Source organism: Rattus norvegicus, chromosome 8 (assembly GCF_036323735.1).
Source record: "Rattus norvegicus strain BN/NHsdMcwi chromosome 8, GRCr8, whole genome shotgun sequence".
Lineage (NCBI taxonomy): Eukaryota > Metazoa > Chordata > Mammalia > Rodentia > Muridae > Rattus > Rattus norvegicus.
In genome coordinates this window covers 20,918,254-20,936,257 of record NC_086026.1, presented here as the reverse complement: position 1 = coordinate 20,936,257, position 18,004 = coordinate 20,918,254, and the positions used below count along the sequence as shown (strand labels likewise).

At 46.7% G+C, this 18,004-nt stretch overlaps 1 protein-coding gene across 2 annotated transcripts; it reads left to right on the top strand.

The window, feature by feature from the left end:
* Positions 1-2,148: 2,148 nt before the first annotated feature.
* On the top strand, positions 2,149-16,665 carry Mtnr1b (melatonin receptor 1B). Of its 2 annotated transcripts, NR_172018.1 has the most exons (3): positions 2,149-2,486; positions 12,818-14,011; positions 16,340-16,665. NR_172018.1 is itself a non-coding variant. In NM_001393841.1 (2 exons), the coding sequence occupies exons 1-2, from the start codon at positions 2,264-2,266 to the stop codon at positions 13,687-13,689; spliced, it is 1,095 nt and encodes a 364-aa protein (NP_001380770.1). In that variant the 5' UTR covers positions 2,164-2,263; the 3' UTR covers positions 13,690-13,741. The 2 variants fall into 2 exon arrangements, 1 of the variants encoding a protein (NP_001380770.1); NM_001393841.1 differs by lacking the exon at positions 16,340-16,665 and having other exon boundaries at positions 2,164-2,486; positions 12,818-13,741.
* Positions 16,666-18,004: the final 1,339 nt, after the last annotated feature.

Sequence of the window (18,004 nt, the reverse complement as noted above, 5' to 3'; positions counted from 1 at the left end):
TGCCAACTCCATAGCATCCCCAGAGCCTTCCCAACAAGAGCCCACACACTTCAGAAATCTGCTTTTCAGGCTGGGCCATAGCTTAGGGAAGTAGTCATTCTTATAAGCACAAAGCTCTGAGTTCAATACCCAACACTCTAAGACAGAAAATGAGGGGACATCTCATCTCAAAATACTTGCTTTTAAAAATAGAACAACTCCCATGATTTTACTTCTCTCTCTAGCTAGAATGGTTCGTTCCAACTCTCCCTGTGTCCTGAGCAGCTCTGGTTTTGCTGATTGACACCCCTCAAGTGGCTGGTTTAGTTTAAAGTCATACACAGGCACACTCGAGGTCCTAACATGACTGCTGTGCCTCCTAGGGAGAATTTTCACTCTCTGAAGTGTCATTTCATATCTTCTCCTGTATTTGAACCTTACCCCATCCCAAAACCTGGTTTATGAGATAGCCTTAAACTCCCCAAGAATACAGAATCTGAGAGAAGCCCAAACTTTCCCTCCAGTCTAGAAGCCCTTCTGAATTTCTGAATTTGCAGCTGGCTCCAGCCTTCTCTGTGCCCAGGGGAAACACCACCTCCTTTCATTGAATCATCCTTCCCAGGATGGAGATGTCCTCTCCTCACCAGGTGTACAGTGTCCTTGTCCTCACAGCCGTCCTTCCTCTGCCTTTCTTCTGTTGATTTCTAGGAAGAGCGGGACTTATATAAAGTCGAATGTAAAAACTAGCATTTCAGATTTGAGCCTGAATGCTTGCCTACCATTACAAGATTTGGAGTCTCAGAACTGCCAGATTGATTACTTAATTAACTAAATCTCTTTTATCAAGCTAGTTCTGAGTTCTATCAGATGTACTAAGATCTATCACAGATGAATGTTAGACCTCATGAATTGAACAGAATACTACACACTTTCTGTATGCATGGTATCTGGATTATACTACGTTCTTTTCTTCCACTTAACATGCACATGCATTTGAAGGGTGTGTGTGTGTGTGTGTGTGTGTGTGTGTGTGTGTGTGTGCTGGGTATATATGTGTTACAGTTCTTCTGTCATGTGATACTTTTGAGGTTAATCCATGCAGTTGTGTTTACAAGCAGTTTTCGTCACAGTGTGTGAAGTTGACTCGCCCACTCTGCTGTTGGTAGAGGTCTGTTTGGTTTAGGGTTTGGGCTGAGACTCACAAAAACTGCTGTGGAGAATGTGGGATAAGCGGTTTGGAAAAGATAGCCTTTTGTTCTCATATCGATCGAGCTTCATTCTGAATTTCTGCTTAATCCCAACTGCCCATCCTTTGACGGGGGCACAGGTTTAACTGTGTGAAGCAGCCACAGGTGCCTATCCTAAAACCCCACCTCCTTTGCCTTGTCCTTGAGGCAATATTGAGATCCCATTTGCAGTCTCTTGATAAATTCAGGTTTCGTGGTCATGTGGGGCCAACATAAGTGGCACTAAGGAGGTCACTAAGGAGGTCAGGGAGCATCGTGAGTGGCCAAATTTCCTTCCATCCTGTGCTCATGCTTCCTGCCCTTCTCCCAAGCCCACATTATAATTACCTCCACTGTGGACCATGGAGCCATATAAGCACCATTCTTAAACCAATATCCATACATGTATTTGTTTTCCAGCACTAACCTCGTGGTTATTCACAATACACACTCGTGGCTACTGGATACTTCCCTGTCACTTCCCAGAGCTCAGCACTATTGGCTTTCTAACTCTGGGGTTGATCCCCACTCCTCAGGAGTCATCTGCTCTTTAGAGCAGCAGCGCCTGGCAAGGGGGTCTCAAACCCCATCTTTCTGATGATCAGACAGCTCATACCACCAGCATCTGCTCCAGCCCGCAAAGGGTGTCCCCAAATGGACACAGCTCCTCCACGTAGTAAAGGATCTAGCTAGTTCTGGTTTTTAGGGGCCCAGGCCTTACCAACTAGGCCACCTAAGGTGGGCCAGACACTGGTAGACCATCTATTGATGGGCCAGACACAGGCTGTTCTCTGGCCACAGAGCAGAGCAGAGATGCTCGCTGTAGTGCTGCTCCTCAGCATGCCACTGAGGGACTCGTTCCTCTCCACAACACCTGAGCCCCAGTCCTTGTCTGGATCTTTTATTTCTCTCCGCCCCTCTGCCCACGTTCAATTAATTGTCTCCTCTTGGTCCCTCCCCACAGCCTCTTCTTAGCACTTGCTGGGCGGGGAGGGGACAGCGGGAGCGCCCCCAAGCAGTGCACACCTTGCGCATCTATCCCGGGCTGCAGCGTCACCATGCCTGACAACAGCTCCATCGCCAACTGCTGTGCGGCCAGCGGGCTGGCAGCGCGCCCTAGTTGGCCCGGGTCAGCGGAGGCGGAGCCCCCTGAGACTCCCCGGGCACCCTGGGTGGCTCCCATGCTATCTACAGTAGTCATTGTCACCACAGCTGTGGACTTCGTGGGGAACCTGCTTGTGATCCTCTCGGTGCTCAGGAACCGCAAGCTGCGGAACGCAGGTGAGTGTCAGCTTCCTTGAGGCTGGGATCCCATCGCACCCCGCCCCGGCTACTGGTTCCTACCCTGAACGTTAGATCCATAAGACCTCCACACACACCCGGCACCCACAGGTCCCGTTCTCTTTTTAGTGACAGGTGTCTCTTTCCATTCTTTCCATCCTAGTCCCAGACTTTGGCTCTTTGAAGAAGTTAAGGGAAGTTCTGGTTTCCTCCTGCTAAGTTAGTCTGGAAGCTGTACAGGACACACCAGGCACATTAGTGCCAACATGAATGAGCCGGGCTTTCCTTGAGCACTTGTTTGTGGCAGGATGTGAGCACTGTAGAGCTACACACTGTGGCTACCCATGGCATTTCAACTGTTTCTGGTAGATGAGGCCCCCTTTGGCCATGGAAGCTCCTGCCCTCTCCCTACCTGCCAAACTGACTTCATACAGGAGGTCATTTAAAAGCCTTTGCTGGAAGAATGACTGGGCACTGTATGGACGTGAGCAACGGGTGGAGGCAAGCATTCTCCTAAGCGTTGTGTCAAAAATGCATCCCGTCACTAGAAGATCCAATTCCAAGTAAGAGTGTAATTTAGACATTTGCAGGTGAAGCTTCCATTCTGAGTGAAGACAGGGGAATTGTGGGACACCGTGAGAACTTAAGCAATGATTTGGCTAAGTTATATGTCAATCCTTAAAATCCTTTTCCATTCCAATCTAGTCCCATTTCAACTTTTCCCTGCAGAGCATCAAAACTAGAGACAGGGGTGTGCAAACTCAACTCCTGACTGGGTACTGCAATGTGTGACCAGGTGAGCCTGAGGTGGACCTCAGTGACACACTGGTTGATTTTGTGATTCTTATCTTGCATGTTAGGGCCATCTAAAGTCAAATAAGGTGTGAAAATAAACCGTGGGAAAGCCTTTCAAGACGCCAAGCTCTTGGCAAAAGCCATTCATACTAAATTGTATAAACGCCTTGGGGAAAGAGAGTGCTGAGAATTTTTATCTATAAAAGAATCCAGGAGCAAAGTGTGAGCTTTTAGTTAGCCTGTGGGAAACCTAACACTACTAAGGAGCACGAACTTCACACAGGCACCAGTTAGTAGGGCTCGTGTTTCCTGGAATACCTTTGCAAGACATCATTTTAGCTCTGGAAAATAACCTGGAATAGCGAAGAGTTACTGCTAGAAAACTGTGCTTTACACACGCACGCACACACGCATGTACGCATGCACGCACACACACTCACATTCACACTGCCCTAATATTGCTACCTCAAACATTCATCTCCTGAACAGGAAGGCAGGTGTTCTGTGGACCAGTGTGCCTAGCCCTCTAGGTCCTCATACTTTGCTCCTGGACCTGCTGGATACCCAGAGAAGCCTGCTCAGCCCTTAGATTGCCATAAGAGAGGCAGTTTGAGGAAGTGCTCACTGCTGCTTTTTGCCTGAGGAAGGTCTGAATCCTGCCCCTTTTCCACCCCACGTAGGACTGTCCCACTCTGTGTTCCAGACCCGAGTGTGCAGCCAGGCCTGGGGAGAAGGTGGAATTGCTGGTGCTTCATCCTGTTCCTCCTATCCCCTGCTGCCTGTGCACTAGTGCCCAGCACTAGAGAAACAAATTAGCATGCTATGCAGGAGCATTAATTCCTGCCCTGCTGGCAACTTGTAGTCATGCAATTTAATCAGTGCTTGCTTGTGCTTGTTTGCTTTTCATTTCTCCTCATCATCCTCATCCTCATCCTTTTCCTCTTCCCCCTCCTCCTTATTTTGTGCTAGAAATGGACCAAAGAATCACATCCATGCTAGGAAAGTACTCACTATGTGTTGTACACTCAGCCCTTGTTTAATGCCTGTTGGCTTTATTGATGGCAGTTATTTTATTTTTTTAAATGTAGTGTTGTCTTTAAATGACCATGGTAGAGTGATATTTCAAAATGCTTGAAAACCTGCATTCAGCACCTATACACTCTTTATTAGTCATTTTTAAACTAAAGTTGTTATCTTTACTTCAAGAACAACTTCTCTCTGATTTTCTGTATTCCTCCATTCCCTTAATCTGTCAGTACTGCTGTATTTCCATAGCTATGTTTCCACTGCTAGGAGGAAAAAAAAACAGCATAAGGAAGGAAAGGTTTGCTTTGGCTCATAATTTGAGCTGCAGTCCATCGTGGTGGGAGAGCATGGCAGCAGGAGTCTGAGACATGGGTGGGCATACTGTCTCTACAGTCAGGAACCAGGAAGAGGAGAATAGTGATTCTCAGCTCAAATGCCTTTTTGTATCTGGCCTAGGAACCACTCCATACATTGGTGCTTCCCACATTTAAAGTGAGCCCACATCGTTCAACTCAATCTGAAAACATCTGTGTCCTGTAGACAGGGACAGAGGTATGTCTCCTGGGTAATTCTAGATCTTGTGGAGGTGACAGTCAATATATACTGTCATACAATTCTGATTATGCATATAAAGGACATTTATTTCCAGTAACCAAGATGCAATGCCCTGAGGTTCCATCGTGCTTCCCAGGAGACATGAGGACTCCTTACTGACTGTCACAAGACCAGTTCCATTGTGGGAGCTGTTAGGGTGTGGGGGGCTTGGGGACAAAGGCATAGATTCAGGGAACCGACCACTGTGAGAACAGTCAGGTATGTGCCATCCTTTCTATAAGCCAGAGCCTTACCCACAGTGCCTTGTCACCTCACATTATCCTTCCTGGGGGCAATGCAAGCTCAAAATATACCTCACGCTGTCCTCCTAAGCCCGTATCTGTACTGGTCACGAAGGCCTGCCTGCGATAGCTCCTAGATGGCTGGAATCCCTCAGCAGCCTCAGCTGCACACAGTCTCTAAAACTTGTTCACCGTTGCCTCTCAGTGCCTCCTTGATACTCTGTCTTGAACCACCATCAGCTGTTTCAAAGGCTGGGGTTGATGGCTCCATACATAAGGCACCTGATGTGCAAATGTAAGAGGAACAGAGTTCAGATCTCTAGCATTTACATAAATATTAGGTGGGCATGGTGGCTTACTTGTGATACCAGCACTCTGGGAGCAGAGACAGGATCCTTGAAGCAAGCTGTTTAGCCAGACTAGCTGAATCAATAAACTCCAAGTTCAGCAAGTTACCTTATCTCAATGTGGAAAGTGGAAAGCAATCAAGGGCACTGATGTCAAGCTTTTGCCTACACACACACACACACACACACACACACACACACACACACAGCCTATAAAACATGGGGTTCTTGCTACCACAACCACCACCATACACTCCTCAACACAAAAGCCGATGGAATAGCATTGCCTCTGTGCACCCCACCATTATCTCCTCTGAAGCAGCATTAGTAATGCATAGCAATGTTCCTCACCCTGAGATCCTGTTACCAGTCAGGAGCCATGATCTGACAATGGAGGAGAACTCTTAGTCCTCACCAATTCCCTCTGAAGAATTCTCAGCTTCCTGGGGACATAGAGATTCTTCTGTCTAACTGCCTTCATTTCCAAAGCACTGGCTTCTGTACTTAGACACTATGTCCTGCAGGACATGGTCTGCCATGACTGTGGCATCTACAACTCACAGTGTAAAATGTGAATAGCAAAGCAGGTAAAGGTTAGGGAGCAAATGCCTGGGCAATTTCATTCCTTCCTTGCTGTCTTTAGCCATCAGAACTATTGCAGGCAAGAACAGGCTGCAATGGCTTATGTAAGGGCACCCTGTGAGTTTCCCAGGAGGATTAAATCACCTACCTTCACATGTGTTAGAACACACCCCCATCAAGACTGGGCATATGGCTTTATAGCTCATGTCTTACCTCATGGGGAATCCTAGTTCGACCCATGAGCCAATAAGACTTCAATACGACTGATAATAAGACAAGGACAGTACTCATAAATAATAGTTGGCATGGTTGTCCACTAGCAGAATGAGGGAGACAAACCTCTGGGCAGACCTGTGAGGGAGTCTCTTGATTAGGGTAATTGGAGAGGGAAGATCCTTCCGTGGGTGGCTTCAGTTTGCGGGCTGTAAATAAAAAGAAAGTGATCCGACCCCACCGTTCTGCTCCTTTAGCTTCCCCACTGGGAATGGAGTGTGATCTACTGCTTCAGGCCCCTGCACCACGTCCTCCCTACCGAGACGGACGGTGCCCTGGAAGTGGCGGCTGTAATAGACCTCTGTCTGTTTTATGTCACAGAAACAGAAAGCAGCTAAAGCAGTGACTGAGTATTTCCCCTGGGTCAGACAAAATCTTCATTTGAGAAACAGACAGAAAAGGGAAGAGGATGAATGGATGGGAGGAGGGGAAAAAGAAGAGGGTCCAATTCCCATGATAGACTTCAATGAAATCTATATGAAACCAACGGGTAGATACAAAAAAGTACACCAATAAAAATAAAATACTAATAAAATTGTAAAATTCTACAATCCCTCATCCAATGGATATCCCTGTGCAAATATTACTCTCTTTCATTCCTTGAAGTCAAAGCTGATTGAGAGAACAGGCAATAGACCACCATTTTATTCTCCTGTAAAAAGCAGAATTCACCTTGCTGATATCTTGGCTGACCTCCTCACTGCTGAGTTCTGCCGGGTCCTATTTCTGCCCTTCACTTGTGATGAACATCAATTCTCTACACCCTTATCAACTTCTATCTCTCCCATAGCTTTCTTGTCCTCTGGTTCTTTCTCTGTTATAGACTCATATGACTGGGTACTTGTTCCTTTATCTGGGAGATTAAAAATTGTCTGGCTAAACTTATAGGATTCTTACAAGAAGCGCCCAATGAACACCACAGAGCCTGGCAGCACATTTGTTCGTGTTCTGCTGTTACTGTTGCGTTTGTTAAATAAGATAGCACTCATCCTGGTTCCCAGATGAGCTCTTCCCATCATTGTGGAGAATGTTCGCTGATACCCTACCAGCTATTCTTTCAAATGTGTGCTTCGTATCCTCTTAAGTATGTCTTTTTTTCTTTAAGGTTATGAAATATCATCTTTGGTATTTTCCAGGACACTATTAATTTATGTAATCAAAGCAAAAACAGTTTTATCTCAGCCTTTGTAGGAGTCATCCTGACACCCTGAGGGGTTTTTTTTTTTTTTATAAGTAATAGGACTTTGAAAGAAAACAATTACTGCCCTCCAGGAATTCAAGAAGCTAATTAGGAGATTACTATAAATTTATCCATTGCTTGGGTACTTGTAAGGAAACCGAGTTATTGATAAAGTGAGTTATTAATAAAGTATTTGTTCAATCTTTTCAAAAGTGCTTATACCCAAATTGTTATTAGAACACTTCACATGATTCATGTTGGTATCACTATTGCTAACCTTTCATCGTAAGATCCTGTTTGAGGTGCACTGCCACTCTTGGGTGGAAGCAATCTTGTTGACAGGTTTTGGGGAATTGTTCTGCCTGACCAACACCATCCATTTTCATTGTCTGATTTAGGAACTTCTGCTCTTCCAACCTCCTTGTTCTGACATGGACAAGTTGGCCAATGTCCCTGTGTTGGTACATCATGACAGGTCTTTCTATGAGCATGTCATCCCTTCCTATATATGAGAGACAGCATCCTGTACAGTCTATTTAGATAACTGATGAAGGAAGACTGATCTGAAGGTGGTTAACCTCTCAGGCATAGCCATCGGTGGATTTCTCTCATTACCTGTGCTTTCATTCATTGGTCGTCTCTCTGTATGGGGATGGATGCCCTTGGATTGCTCACTGCCCATCCCTAAACCCCTAGCCCAGGCAGAACTGCTATGAGAAGATTCTCGTGGATACCTGCCAAATAAATGACGGACTTGAAGCTCAGTGCCAACAGCCATTTTAAACACAAGTAAACTCTTTAGATTTCGGGGGTGAAAAAAGAGGCCAGAGACAGAGGTCACTTTGCTTTTCAGAGTTCTATCTGATGAAGACTAGACAACATAGCACTGACCTCCTCCTCAGGTACAGAATTCCTTGAAAGGAGAAAGGATGAGAAGGTACTATACTGGGAGACATGGTTTATCTGTGAATAGTGAAGGGGTTCTACTTCAAAGAGAACAACCTGGTTGAGGCAGCCCCTTCCCACTGGTGTGCCTTGTCTGAAAGAGGCAGGCAGATGAGTCACTCTAAGACCTGTATATGATGTTCATATACAAGCCACTGTACAAGGTGAGGAACAGAGCTCCATGCCGGCTGATTGATTTCTCACCTGTTTGGGGAGGAAATTGATGGAGCGGGGGTCTCCTGAATCTCATCCAGTGCGACTCCAGCATCTCAGCATCTCACAGATGGGCGACAACGTAAGATCCACAGTCACCTAATTGGGATTCATGCCAAGAGAGCTGGAAGGCAGTAGGACCACTGGGCAGATGACTTTCCAGCAGGGATTGGTGGATTTCAGCCTTTTAGGAACAGCCGGCTTAATCAGGGAGAGTAATTGAATCACTTTCCACGTGCAGCTAATGCGTTCTGCTCGCTATTTACAAGCTGTTTGCCGCCTCTGGGGCATTATTAGGGGACAAGGCACATTAACGCAGCAGTTCTTGCTTTAGCTTTCCCAGGGAAACACTGGTAGAGCTGGCGCCAGTTTCCAGCCATTTTTGACTTTTTCTGCTCACAATAGTACATGCCAAGAGACTGTTTACTGTCCATCCTGAAACTGTCAGGACCTGTAGCAACCAACCTTCCTATGTTAGTGAAAGAAAATGTTCTTTACAAAATCACCACCAAGGAGCATGTTGTGGGTGTGGTCTCCAGTAGAAGAGGGAGGGATGGTTGATGAAGAGGTCACAGAGAAAGTTCAATAATTGCCCATGCCCATGACTAGAAATGAGCAGAACTAAGTGTATCTCAGGCGGCTCCAACCTCCAGCACCTCCTCCAAACTGATAAAGGAGCCTTAAAACCCCAGAAGAGAACATAGTCGTGATCCTCAGCGGAAGCCAAGAAACATGGACTAGGATGTGTCCCCGCTTTCTGGGGACTCAGTGCAGTTTGAGCCAATGCATCAACAGCTTTTCTAGTTGCTGGGACAAAACACCAGACACTGGCAGCCTGGGGGAAAAAGGTTTGACTCATTTGAGGGTGCAGCTCATGATGGGGGAGAAAGCAGAGAAGCAGGGTCATGACAGACAATCACACTGCAGTCACAGCTAGGAAGGGGAGAGTGGTGAATGCTGCCTGCTCTCCTATTCAGTCGAAGATCCAAACCGAGGGGATGGGGCCACCCATATTCAGGGTATGTCTTCCCCACTCAGTCACCCTAATCTAAAAACACTCTCAAGACATACTCATGGACACAACCACTGAGACTGAGAATAAATCGCAAAGACACCAACCAGAACCCACCCCCCCATGCCCTCAGTTGTATGTTTCTCACCTTGTAGTAACAACTGGAAAGGAAATAGGAGTTTTAGCTCACAAAATAAATTAAACCCTTAAACAACAGAGTAGGATGAATGCCCGCACCTCTCCCCCCAGAAGCCTAAGCAGGTTACACTGTCCCTAGACATCTTCCTTGGGTGATCCTTAGACCCCGGCACCATGCCTCCTCTCATCCCATGCTCCTCATCAGGGTTCACCCTTTACCATCCTGTCATAGGCCCTGGCCATTTTGGATCCTGCCCTGGCTCTGATGCCCGTGTACCTGCTGAGGTCCCAAGAACTTCCATAGTGTCGTGGGACTTCTTTTCTCTCTCTGAGCTGGCCTGACCTGGAGTTTTGAAGTGAAAATAAGTTCTTTCAGCTGGTCCCTACCATTCAGTCTTCTGATAGAGTGAGCACGTGTGTGGAGACGCAAGCAGGCTGGAGCCAGCCCTTTCCCAGCCCAGTGTTTTAACACATGCAAATGGAGTCTGCTTCGTGTGACAGATGAATTTCTGACATTTTTACAGACCTCAGCCTATCCTCTTCCTTCCCTAATGTTCACAGAGGTGGGCTCTCCATAGGATGAGGACAGATGAGGAATGGAGGTGTAGAATGATGATCAATTTGGAAGCAGGTCGGCGCACCTGCATCCCAGCCATCTTGGAAGTTCCTTCTGTGAATTCATTCTACCTTCACACTGCACTCATCTGTCCTACGACAAGCAGGAGACATTTTGTCACATGGGCAGAAGGTTGAAAAGACTATGTCCTGTGTATCATGCCACTGAGAAATCCCTTCCACGGACAGCCTGCTGTCTTTTGAGCACACAGCGAATGCTCAGAAACACAGGGCTTGGTGAGGCATGGTGGTGTTAGGGAAGGGAGCCGCTCCTGCCCTCAGCTTCATGTTGAAACCCTTCAGGTTCCTGGTGCTTTGCTCATGGTGCCCTGATGTTCTCAGACAGCATAGCTGGAGGTACAGAGACTGACCTTCAAGCTATGTTCCTGGATGACTATGGCTTCCCAGGGCTCTGGCTGATTGAGTTGATGACACTGAGAAGGGCTCCATTCAGAGGAGAAAGCTCAGAAAGCCAGGAAAGTGCAGGCAAAGGAAGAATGGCCATCACCGTGTTCCTCCAGTGTTTTGAGAGAAGAGAACAGTTGTGTCTCTGTGTTAGGGTTTTGTTTGTTTTTGTTTTTGCTTTTGTTTTTGTTTGTTTGTTTTTGAGGTTTTTTTTTCTGTGATAAAACACTATAACCAAAAGCAACGTGGGGAAAGGGGGGTATATTTTAGATCCCATGTTCTGTTCACAGTTCTTTATGAAGGTACATCAGAGCAGAAACTGAAGGTAGGAACCTGGAGGCAGGAGCTACAGCAGAAGCCATTAAGCAATGATGCTAAGTGTCTGGCTTGCTCCTCATGGCTCAACCTGCTTTGTTTGTTTGTTTGTTTGTTTGTTTGTTTGTTTAAATACTTTTAAAATTATTTTTTATTTATCTTACATCATGATCACAGCCCCCTACTTCCTCTCTCCCCAGCCGCACCCATACAGATCCCTCCACCATTCCTTCTCCTCAGAGAAGGAGAGCCCCCCTGGGCATCGCCCCACTCTGGGGCATCTAGTCCCAGCATATCTAGGCAAATCCTATCTCACTGAGGCACAACCAGGGAGTCCAAGTAGTGGGGAAGGGGATCCAATGGCAGGGAACAGAGACAGAGATGCCCACCATTCCACTTGTTACTGGAAGCACGTAAACACCAAGCCACACATTTGCTACAGATGTGGAGGGGGTCTAGGTCCAGCTCCTGGATGACCCTTGGTTGGTGGCTCAGGCTCTATGAGCTCCTACAGGTCAGTCAACTCTGTAGGTCTTCTGTGGTGTCCTTAACCTTTCTGATTTGTTCACGTCTATCCCCCACGCTTGTACAAGACTCCCCAAGCTCTGCCTGATGTTTGGCTCTGGGTCACTGAATCTGCTCCATCTGCTGATGGATGAGGAGACAGTTATGCTAGGCTCCTCTCTGCAAGCATAGCAGAGTATCACGAACAGTGTCAGGGGTTGGCTATCATACATGGGATGGGTCTCAAGTAGGGGCATTCATTGGTTGACTGTTCCCTCAGTCTCTGCTTACAGCCTGCTCTTGCTGGGCCCTCACACATCACTCATGAACCAAGAAAATACCCTGACAGACTTGCCTATAGGCCTATCTTATGGGAGAATTTTCTCAATTAAGATTCCCTCTACCCCATATGTGTCTAGGTTGGCGTCAAGTTGACAAAAGCCAACCAGGACACTGTACCTCTGTGCCTGTCCTGGAAGCAGTTACTTGGGAGTACCCACTCCACTGGCCATTGCTCTCAAAACACCTACCACAAGGTACGGTGATTAGTAATGCCTTGCAAGTTACCAAAGGAAGTCCATAAGAACCTGAGTAGACAAACACAGATGCAATTTGAGCTCTCAATTTTGTCTCCAAATGACACGGGATTTCCACTTCCCGTGCTGATGAAAGTGATTCAGAGAAAGACAAAATGCTGTGTACATGTCTGTGTGTGTGTGTGTGTGTGTGTGTGTGTGTGTGTGTGTGTGTGTGTGCGTGCGTGCGTGCGTGTGTGTGTAGATGCAAAAGTAAGTATGGGTATAGAAGCCAGAGATAAGCCTTGGGTATCATTCCTGTACTCCTGTATGAGGTACCATCTACCTCATATTTTCAGTCAGGATCTCTTATTAGAGTGGAACTCACTCATTAGGCTAGTGGGCCTAGTGGGGGTAGTTGGTGAGCCCCAGGGATCAATCTGCCTATCTTTCCTTGGAATTTTAAGAATTATCACTATGCCTGAATTCGTTTTAAAATTCTGGGAATCAAACTCAGGTCCTCATGGTTGAGTTGCAAGCATTTTACCCACTGAGCTATATCCCCATAAAAAGTAATGACCAGGAGTTGTGGAGCCCTTACTGACTACTAATCTGTGTTTCCTGCTTCAGGTAATTTATTTGTGGTGAATCTGGCCTTGGCTGACCTGGTGGTAGCCCTGTACCCTTACCCACTCATCCTTGTGGCCATTCTCCATGACGGTTGGGTACTTGGGGAGATCCACTGTAAGGCCAGTGCCTTTGTGATGGGCCTGAGTGTCATTGGCTCTGTCTTCAACATCACAGCCATTGCCATCAACCGCTACTGGTGCATCTGTCACAGTGCGACCTACCACCGAGCCTGCAGTCAGTGGCATGCTCCCCTCTACATCAGCCTCATCTGGCTTCTCACTCTGGTGGCCTTGGTGCCCAATTTCTTTGTGGGGTCTCTAGAATATGACCCGCGAATCTATTCCTGCACCTTCATCCAGACAGCCAGCACCCAATACACTATGGCTGTGGTGGCCATCCACTTCCTCCTTCCAATTGCTGTGGTGTCCTTTTGCTACCTGCGAATATGGATACTGGTGCTCCAGGCCCGAAGGAAGGCAAAGGCTGAGAGAAAGCTACGCCTGAGACCCAGTGACCTGCGCAGTTTCCTAACCATGTTCGCAGTGTTTGTGGTTTTCGCCATATGCTGGGCCCCCCTCAACTGTATTGGCCTTGCAGTGGCCATCAATCCAGAGGCAATGGCTCTTCAGATCCCAGAAGGGCTTTTTGTCACCAGTTACTTCCTAGCTTACTTCAACAGCTGCCTTAATGCTATTGTTTATGGGCTTCTGAACCAGAACTTCCGCAGGGAGTACAAGAGGATCCTCTCGGCCCTCTGGAGCACTGGGCGCTGCTTCCATGATGCTTCCAAATGCCACCTGACTGAGGATTTGCAGGGCCCAGTGCCACCTGCTGCCATGGCCACCATACCTGTCCAGGAAGGTGCTCTCTAGCCTGCATCAGCTCGTGGACCTAGCAGCAAACCTGTGAAATGAGCAGAACGGAATTGCTGTCAGTGCTGTTCAATTACTTGCTCACACTGCAGCCCACAACTGGTGAACTCAAGTGACCACAGGGACAAACCTGCAGACACTCCTAATGGCAAACTGGGCACTGGATTCCAATTGGCTGGGACAGAAGTCAAGCTGTACTCATAAGATGTCATTTTCCCTGCCACCTTGACCTGTTACTGAATGTTGCCTCTTCCTTGAAGGGCCAGGGGAAAAAGATCTCTTGATTACCTGAGCCGAAAGATCAAAATCTGCAGTGTTGAAGGTGAGTGACTTCCAGGGATTTTTATCAACTTTTCCTACACATCATTAATGTACCACACCACATACTGTATCCATACACACTACAATATATACACCAAGTGCATACCAATTACACTAGATACACACCATACACGCTCACACACCATGTACATATACACACCATATACCACATATATATATACAACAAACATAACAATATACATATGCAAACCACATATACATATACCAGACATATACCATACTTATATACATGAGGAACGTACACACAAAATATATACCATGTACATACATAGCACATAAATAGCACACATGCACATTATACTGTTTTCTTCAGATATCGAGAATGCTTGGTGAGTTTGATCCAGCAGGAGGACCATGATGTCTGGCCTGTGAGAGGTCAGTCTGTTGACAGACTGGTATCAGCAAAAGTTTGAGGGTATTTTCTTTGCACTAGTCACCGTGTTAAATTATCATATCTAATCCTCTCAAACTTCTTGGAATAGATAATAAAATGTGTTTGTGTAGTAAGAAATTTGTGTTTACAAAGAACTGAACTGATTGGCTGAGTTCAATTTGCTGCTAAGTTCAGAGGTAGGTGTGAGAGTCAGTCAGCACCCCCACTCTGCCCCTGCAGACCTTGGGAAAAGTGCCTTACAGGCTTGTGATCCACAGGGAGACGGACAGTTACCTCAGCTAGCCACAGGGCTTCCCTGGAGGCAGACCCAGGGAACCCTGGTGTGCAGCTGGCTTAGAATTAATTACAATATCACTGCCCTGCAGTGGGAGAAGTCCAAGTTGGACTGAAAGCTTAGTGACCTAGTTACCTGGACATCCCTGTAAAGTGTGAATCTCCTGGGCCCTGCCAGCGTTTCAGGTGTGGAAGTCGGATGTTAGAGATCCACTAGGGGAGTGACTATGGCTATGGGTGGCACCGTTAGTGACTGAGGGGGGATAATCCCTCTTTGGAAACTTAGGAAATAACCTACCTCCGTCTGACAGAGTCCCCAGAAATGCCAGAGTCCTCAGGCTCCTTGCACTGCACCTGCTTCCTAGACCCTGGGAGGAGGTTGAGACTAACCTGCTTAAGGAAGGTGTGGCTCTGTCCTCTGCTTCCTTTCTCCAGACACCAAACATAGAGGTTTTGGAAAAGAGGGAGTCATCAGTTGCTTGTCATCATCCCTACCTCTTAGTGCTAACTGTATGTGCGTACTTAGTAAATATCAGTAGAAGGAATACAGCCTCCCTTCATTTTCTCAGCCTATCAATGTCACTGGTACTCCAAGTCCTGGAGTGTAAGTGTGACGACCAGACCCTTTCTCGTGTCCTTAGGTTTTGGGGGATGAGCCAGTATCCCAGAAAACAAAAGGAAGTGGGGGAAGCTAGAGCATCAATCAATGGTCATACTCCATGGGATGGTCTCAGGCCACTGGCCCTGAGTTTAAACATGGGCAGTTCTCTTCAAACAGTGCAGAGATGACTCACGTTCTACTTGATGGACTCAATGTTCTCTTCAAAGATGCTTCCCTACCATCTTCCTTCCATGACCTTCCTCGGGATGCCTCGGTTTTGAGAAGTTTCCTTTTTAGGAAACCCTCAGCCTTCAAGGGACCTCAAGTTCAGGTGCAGACTTCTGATTGGTTGACATAGGTGGTCATCCAGCATTTTGGCCACCATGGATCATGGCACACACACACACACACACACACACACACACACACACACACACACCTTGTCAGAGACACATTTGGGATATAGTCACAAGAGACTAACAATTTTTCATTAACAAATTATCGCCAGCCATATTCAAGGAGGAAAATAAGAGCTAAAATCGGAGCTGTTTAAATTGTTCAAGGTGGGGAGGATTTTAAGACAGGATCCCATATAGTCCAGGCTGACCTTGAACTTCTGATCCTCCTTCCTCCTCTACTTCCTAAAGCAGGATTGCTGCTCCACCGGGCTCAGAGGAGCAGGTTTTAAAGTATGCCTTGTGCTCAGTCAAGTATGAGCTCAGTGATGTACAGCACAGCACTAGGAAACTTCCATGTGTAAAGCCCAAACCTTTCACCCACCGAGCAAGCATGAGCTGCCTTCTCTCCATGACCCTACATCTGGCTTTAGGGAGTGACTTCTTTGGAATCATCTTACATGTGCCCTCCTGTGACTGGACTCTTTCTTTTTTTTTTTTTTTGGTTCTTTTTTTCGGAGCTGGGGACCGAACCCAGGGCCTTGCGCTTCTTAGGCAAGCGCTCTACCACTGAGATAAATCCCCAACCCCGTGACTGGACTCTTTCATATGGGATAATGTTCTCCATGTTCCTTTGTATTACAGTGAGACTTCGTTCCTATGGAAGGAGAAGTAACCTACATCTACACTCATCGAACAGCCACTGTAACCCAGAAATCGCAGTTCTGAGAGTTCAGCAATAAGATCGAAGTCAAGATCTCACTGACTTACGTGCACTCCCATGTCTGTGATGATACTGCTCAAAATGGCCCAGATGTGAAAACATCTGTTGTATTCAAATGTTCTGATACCCCTTGGCACTTAGATGAATTTCAAGTGCTGGTTCCATTCTTAGCATTTTGGGTAAAATGCTGTGGGTCAAAGTGGCTGCTTGATTTCAGTCCAACAAAAGTGTTGATACTCCAACCCCCATTTTGGAGCCCTGTTGCTCTTTTGTACATGAATTCAAGTTCAGTTGTAGTCTTAACATTTATATATTCATATATCTGGAAGCCCAGTTTCCAGTGTTGAATGGATGCAGAAGAGACTCTAGCTCACAGGAGTAAAGAATCGGTGATTAAAATTGTCACTGCTCTTCCTATGGGGCTGCAAACCCCTTCAGTTCCTTCAGTCCTTCCCCTAACTCCTCCATTTGGGTCCCTATGTTCAGTTTAATGGTTGGGTGCAAGCATCTGCATCTGTATTGATCAGAGTCTGGCAGAGCCTCTCAGGAGACAGCTATATCAGGTTCCTGTCAGCAAGCAATTCTTGGCATCCACAATAGTGCCTGGGTTTGGTGGCTGCTTACAGGATGGATCCCCAGTTGGGTAATCTCTGGATGACCTTTCCTTCACTCTCTGCTCCATTCTTTGTTCCTGTATTTCCTTTCGACAAAACACCAATATCAACCAACCAGACCCCTCAGAGCTCCCAAGGACTAAACCACCAAAAAGAGTACACATGGAGGGACCCATAACTCTAACTACATATGTAGCAGAGGATGGCCTTATCTGACATCTATGGGAGTAGAGACCCTTGGTCCTGTGAAGGCTCAATGCCCCAGCTCAGGGGAATGCTAGGCTGTGAGGTGGGAGTGGGTGGGTGAGTGGGGGATCACCCTCATAGAAGCAGAGGAGGGATGAAATAGGGGGTTTACAGAGAGAAACCGGGAAAGGGCTTAACATTCGAAATGTAAATAAATAAAATAACAGAGAGAGAGAGAGAGAGAGAGAGAGAGAGAGAGAGAGAGCGCAATTGTCACTGTTATAGACTGAGGCCTCTGAGAGCTCACTGCTTCCCCTGCCTCAAGAGCTCGTGTGAGAGGAATCATCTGTGGATGAGAACTGGGTCTCACCAGATGCCAAACTGCAGTGACTGGATCGTGGACTCCTCAGGAGCTGCCACTTTGAGAAACTAACTTTTTAAGGCACAGAGTCTGTGTTATTTCATAATAACTGCTAGGCTAAATGAAATAAAGTTCTCTCTCTCTCTCTCTCTCTCTCTCTCTCTCTCTCTCTCTCTGCCTCCCTCCCAATTTTGGGATTATTACTACTTACTGTCATCTCACTGTGTTCCAGACTCCAGACCTTAGTCCACTTGTCCAGGGCCCATGGTGTTGCACCCATTGGCCTGCAGTCCTCCCTAGAGTTTCTTTACTGTTAACAGATATTATCCCTTTCTGGGATGAGTGGTTCACAGAGCATTGCTCCCGTCCCAAGACTTATTTGTTCATTTTGCTTCCTTTGGTCTGCAAAAAGTTTTCTGTTTGAT

Coding starts and splice junctions, on each gene's coding strand:
- Mtnr1b (NM_001393841.1), top strand. CDS start 2,264: ATGCCTGACAACAGCTCCATCGCCAACTGCTGTGCGGCCAGCGGGCTG. Junction 2,487..12,817: donor CCGCAAGCTGCGGAACGCAG/GTGAGTGTCAGC, acceptor TTCCTGCTTCAG/GTAATTTATTTGTGGTGAAT.